Source organism: Orycteropus afer, unplaced genomic scaffold (genome assembly GCF_000298275.1).
Source record: "Orycteropus afer afer isolate SDZICR_OR568_19922 unplaced genomic scaffold, OryAfe1.0 scaffold00135, whole genome shotgun sequence".
Classification (NCBI taxonomy): domain Eukaryota; kingdom Metazoa; phylum Chordata; class Mammalia; order Tubulidentata; family Orycteropodidae; genus Orycteropus; species Orycteropus afer.
This window is the reverse complement of record NW_006921722.1, coordinates 5335472-5341555: the sequence shown is the minus strand read 5'-3', so window position 1 is coordinate 5341555 and position 6084 is coordinate 5335472. Positions and strand designations below refer to the sequence as shown.

The 6084-nt window shown below is 48.9% G+C and overlaps 1 protein-coding gene across 1 annotated transcript in view; it reads left to right on the top strand.

Annotated features, from left to right (window-relative positions):
- SLC22A3 (solute carrier family 22 member 3) overlaps positions 1–6084 on the top strand; it is a 142831-nt gene that overhangs the window by 795 nt on the left and 135952 nt on the right. The window contains exon 2 of the mRNA XM_007945283.1: positions 7–189. Coding sequence (XP_007943474.1) covers positions 7–189 — 183 coding nt within the window. The remainder of the gene's footprint in view (positions 1–6; positions 190–6084) is intronic.

Sequence of the window (6084 nt, the reverse complement as noted above, 5' to 3'; positions counted from 1 at the left end):
CCCGAGGGCCGCGGAGACGGCCGCTGCGAGCGCTACCTCCTGGAGGCGGCCAACACGAGCGCCGGCGCCGCGCCCGCTGCGCTCAGCTGTGCCGACCCCCTCGCCGCCTTCCCCAACCGCTCGGCGCCCCTCGTGCCCTGCCGCGGCGGCTGGCGCTACGCACAGTCCCACGCCACCATCATCAGCGAGGTAAGGCCCCGCGCCGCTCCCGCCGGGGAGAAGGGCGAGGAGTCAGCACCTGGGGAGGTCTGCGGAGAAGGGGACTTGCTGGGCACCTTGGAGACGGCCAGCGTGAATGCCGGGCTCCGAAGGGCGGCGGGCGAGATGCTGTTCTTTTCTTTTGCAAAGCTAGCGAGCTCACGGGGAGGTGCTCGGGTTTCAGGTGGGAACGAAGTCTCTTCCATAAAATTCCAAGTTCAAGGCTGCTTCATGCATCCCTTCCCAGGAATCACCAACGCGCTCAGCGCTACCTCGTCGCTCTGGGCTCTGTTTGGGCGGTGGTTGAACTTGGAAATGCTGCTAGACTCACTGGAGGGAACGCAGAGGTCTGGGACGAGCCTCGTGTCTCCAGAGGGCAAAGAAGGGAGAACTCAGCCTTTGAAGGCGGCATGACTTTTTCCGTTGCCTGAATGACCCGTCCAAAATGCAGGCGGACAAAGGCCGAGGCTCTCCTGGGGAACGATTTTGGTACAACCGCTTTGGGACAAAGAGCAACATCCGAGGGACGCTGGGATAGCGGAGGCATCGGAACGAGTTTTCATTTCCTCCCGCCGAGAAATCTCAGGGACACCGCGGGAGGGACTACAGGTCCGCGGCCTTACGGAGTGCACCCCAGTGAATTGGCAGGCGGTGGACAGTTGGGGCGGGGTGGGAAGAGTCCCACTTTTTGTTGGGTATCTTTGGGCAAGCAGTGCATTTTGGGAGTTGGTGGTTCCTGGTCACCCCATCACTTTTGGTGGGCGGGACTGTTTCTGCCCTTCTCAGGGGGTGGTAGTGTGTGCTTTTGAGTTCCGACAATGGAGCGCAGATACTTTGTAATAATTAACCCAGAAATGGATTCCGATGGACAGGGGTCACAGGGGTGAGCCTTTCCGTTGAACTGAAACCATCGTCCAATTTAAATAAATAAATAAATAATTGAATGTCATCAGGTAAATTGAGCAAGAAAAATGTTGTCTTAACATTTATCGTCATAACCCACGTTTTTAGAGCAACTAATACCTGCAATCCTTACAGAAACAATAGAAGACAGACACAGAGTAATTCCTCACAGACACTCAGACATTATGGGAGAGAGATCCAATAGACAAAATAATAATAATAATAATAATAATTAAACAATAAGAGGAAAAAAAAAATCAGTGGTATTAAAGGAAGAAGTCCTATCTGCACTGAAGGAATTGGCAAAAAAGAAAAAAAAATCACAGCGACCCCGAGTGTTTCAGAGTAGAATAGTGTTCCACAGGGTTTCAAACGGCTGGGCTTCGGGAAGGACAAGGGGACCTTAGACATACTGCAGGTCAGTGCCAGACCACTGCAGTAAAGCAAATACCACAATAGAGTGAGTCACATGAATTTTTGGTTTCCCAGTACACACACAAGTTATATTTACACTGTACTGGAGTCTGTTAATAAGGTGCTCTGGTGGTATAGTGGGTAAAGCATTTGCCTGCTAACTAGAAGGTGGTTCAAACCCACCAGCTGCTCATGGAAGGAAGATGAGGCAGTCTACTTCCAAAAAGATTTACAGCCTTGGAAACCAACCCAATGTGGGTCACTATGAGTCGGAGTCGACTCAAAGGCAGTGGGTTTGGTTGATTTTTGGTGTTTAGAGTCCATTAAGTGTGCAACAAAATCATGAAAAAGTTTGAAATATTGTGTGAATGACCAAAATGTGACACAGAGATGTGAAACATGTGCTGTTGGAAAAATGGCGCCGGTAGACCTGTCAAAATCTTCAATTTGTTAAAAGCAATAAAACGGGGTACGCTAGAGCTCCCCAGGCCCTTCTTCCAAAACACTGCAGCAGGAGTCAGGGTGCCTTTTCTGCTACCTTAATGGTGTTCTGGGGCCTGATGCGGTCATCTCTCTTGAGCTGGATTTTAGGTCTTTGAGGTGTGGACTGTTCCCAGGGCCACACGTAGGTGTGTCAGTACAGTAGGCATGGTCGGTCTTACATTAAGCGCCTGGGAGGTGACTCACACAGCAGCCCCAGCGAGACGACATGTGAGTGTATCTGGGGTCTTTGATGTCTGTGTAATCCCCAGGTGCTACTGGGTACTGCCTCGTAAACTGCTGTGGTCTCACCGTCAGGACTCCGCAGGTGAAGTGGGTAAGGTATGGACTAGGAAGAGTGCCTCGTCACCCGTCCTTCCCTGGAGGACCATTCCATGCAGCAGGGCTGCTCAGGCCACTTCCCAAGTGAGCCAACAGACCCCGATATTTGAAGACCTTTCAACATCAAACGAAGGATAAAATGAGCCTTAGAAAGCAAGATGTACACAAACTTGAGTGGGGTTTGCTGAGTGAACATGACCAGTGACATCAAAGAAAAACCAAACCAAACTCACTGCCATCGAATCGATTCCAACTCACAGCCACTGGAGCTCCTTGACGTCAAAGAAAAGAGACTGAAAAGCAGTAGGGTCACATCCAGACAGATTCTGTAAGAGCGCAGCCCTCTGGGGTTATTTTCTGGGGGATGGGTGGTCTTATGAGAGGCAGGAGCTCCTCAAAGACAACGTGGGGTGGTGGGAAGTCAGAGACCTGGGCTCGGGCACTTTCTCCAATGAACTCAGCTTTCTCATCTGTGAATTAAGGGCTTAGATGAGCCCTCTGTAGCCTTACCAGTGCCACCAGTGTCCTCACCGGTGACAGCACTGACATAGCCGGCTGTCCGGTGTGCTCAGAACTGTGACCGCAAACCATCTAGGGAAAGGGTCGCAACATCCAAGTGCCCCACTCACAGGCAGGCTTGTCAGGCACATCGGAGACCTGTTCATCCCAAATAGCTTACTTCTTTTGATTTTCTGTGCCTCCTGATTTGATTCTTAAGACGATCCATTCAGGAATCGATTTCCATCTAGTCAGGAATTGCAGCCTCCAAAACAACCTATTCTCTCTCAGAGTTCGGTGGGGCTAGTACCTTGCTAGAAGCTCTGGAGGCACAATGGTTAAAGCATTCAGCTGCTAACCGAAAGGTCAGCTGTTCAAATCCGCCAGGCACTCAGTGGGAGAAAGATGAGGCAGTTTGCTTCCGTAAAGATTTACAGCTTTGGAAACCCTTTGGGGGCAGTTCTACTCTGTCCTATAGGGCACGATGAGTAGGAATTAACTCGATGACTGGATTTATTATTATTATTGTTATTATCTTGCTGTCTTTGGTTTTGAATAGATCTAAATAGTTTTCACTCTTACAAATTGTCAGGGATTAAAGCAGCCATAGCTGTGTCTTCAGCTAGCACTGTGTGCCCAGTGTATGTTTATAGACTTGACATCTGACATATGAATCATAGGAGAGGATGTATTGGGAGAGTTTAAAAGGTGGAAGGGCTGCCCAGATTCCAGAGTGCCTCCACAGGACTGACTTCATCCTTGCGCCATTGTCCTGGCCGCGGAGAGGCAGAACTGGAAGCTAGAGGGGTTCAACTGCTCGTATGCAGCCGAGGAAGATTCAGACCAAGGGTCTTCACTGCAAATTGGCAGGTCCACCAGTGACACCACGTGACACCCATGGGATCACATTTCAAAGCCTACCGGGCACCTTGCTAAAGCTCTGCATTCATTTTGCTTCTGTCCTGCTTCTCTGGCAACATGTCAGTCTAGTCCATTTCACCGGCTCAGGGCCCACAGTCTGGAGGTGGAGAGCCTGGACCTTGGCTCAGTGGGAGTGGTCCTCTGTTCTCTGATGTGAGGGGAGCCCATTAGTCCCTTAAGCCCCGCCCACCCCCATTGCCTCTTACACAGCTGCACTGATCCAAGGACTTAAGTCGAAGCAAAGGCTGAGTGCTGAGAGCTTATTGGCAGGGTGGTGTCCATCCAATGCCCCCACATGCTTTTTCTTAGTTCTTTCCTTCTGAGGCAGTGGATTTTTCACCTGCATTTAACTTCTTCAATGTAGACTTTATGCATTTCTTTGCAATCTCAGCCTTATACGGTCCAGACATTTAGGCAGACTCAGGCAGGACCTAATGCAGAGACATAAGTCACAGCCCCCACCCCCAAGTATCTCAATAGTTCAGACATTGCCACTTGCCCCAGGAAAGGTCTTTAAAATTGATGCTAGGGCTTTTAAAGGCTGATAGTGTGTGAAAGGGAAAAAAAAAAAAAAAAAAAAAAGGGCCTCTTTCCAGTTCTCATAAGGAACCTTTAAAAATAGACCGAATCGCCCTTGTTTTTCTTCCCAAATCATTTTTCTCCCAGAATAAAAGGAAAGGCAGTTTGAAGGATGTAGCTGCCCCGCTGAGGAGAGTGGCAACTGATTTGTTCCCAAGGTTGTCTGCAAGCTTCATGTTTCTCTGCTGCTTCCTGCAAAGCCATTCCAAGACACACAGACAACCCGTGGGCAACCCACGGACACGCGGGCCACCATCACCCTGGCCCAGGCCATGGAGTCAGCCCGCACATGCGCTGTGTAGATACTAGAGAACAGTGTTGAACACCTCCCGTTTCCAGGCTGGACTGAACTTCTGATTTGCTGTGCGCCCTGAGGAAAGGTCTTACTTCCGTGTTGCTTTTATCTCTAAAATCCTTTATCTGCACCTTCACTCTTTCGGGTGGTGCAGATGGTCAACGTGCTCAGCTGCTCACTGGAAGGTTGGAGGTTCAAGTCTAGCCAAAGGCACCTCACAGGAAAGCCCTGGTGATCTGTTTGTGAAAAACCATCCACTGTAAACCCTCTGGGGCACGGTTCTGCTCTGACCCACGCGGGGGCAGGCACCTGAGCTGCAGTTGGCTCAACAACAAGTGATTTCGGGTTCCTCTGCTCTGCACCAATTTCACCTGAGGAATATCTGTTGTATCACTGCCCTGAAGAACAGCTACGCCATTGTTTGTTTTATATGCCATTATTATTTGTTCTTGTTTTTTAAGGTTATTTTTGCTGTGCTTTTCCCAGTGCTTTTTGTGAGCATTTTAATTGGATGCTTAGCTCAATTATTTCCAGCCTTCTTTTCTAGATAATCCTTAAAGCTATCAGTTTCCTTCTATGGAATACCTTGCCTGCACCCAACAAGTTTTAATGTGCATTTTAACTATTATTCTGTTCTCGGTGTTCTTAATTTCCATTATGGTTTCTTTTCTGACCTGTGATTTACTTCCATGCTTGTTTACACATTCCAAATGTTTTTTCCATCTTTTTCTTGTTGATTTCTAATTTAGCTGCAACATGGTCGGAGAATGTGGTCTGTATCATATCAGTTCTTTGAAGTTTATTGAAACGTGCTATGTGGGCCTGTAAGAGTCAGAGAAGCTTAAGAAGAATGTGTGGTCGTTAGCTATTGGGTGCAGGATTTTATTGTAAAAAAAACAAACAACAACAAAACCCAGTTCCCATCAAGTCAGTGTCAGCTCATGAGGATCCCGTGTGTGTCAGGGTTGTCAGTGACTGAGCTTTTAGAGTTTGATCAACAAGCCTTTCCTCCAAGGAGCCTCGGAGTGGCCTTAAACCTCCAACCTCTCGGTTAACAGCTAAATACATTAACTGTTTGCACCACTCAGGGACTCCCCAGGATTGCGTAGATGTCGGATATTTGAAACTTGTCAATTGTTGTTAGGTGCCATTGAGTCACCTCTGATTCACAGTGACCCTGTGCACGACAGAACGCGACACTGCCCAGTGCTGTGCCACCCTCACAATCCTTACCATGCTTGAGCCCGTCATTTTAGCCACTGTGTCAATCCATGTTGTTGAGGGTCTTCCCCTTTTATGCTGACCTTCCACTTTACCAGTTGTGGTGGTTATGTTTGTGTGTCAACTTGGCTGGACCTGGTTGAGTGGCTGGGCAGCTGGTGGTAGTTATTCTCCATGATGAGACTGGCAATCAGCTCCATGGTGGGATCTACCACAAGCAGCTGAGTAGCTGC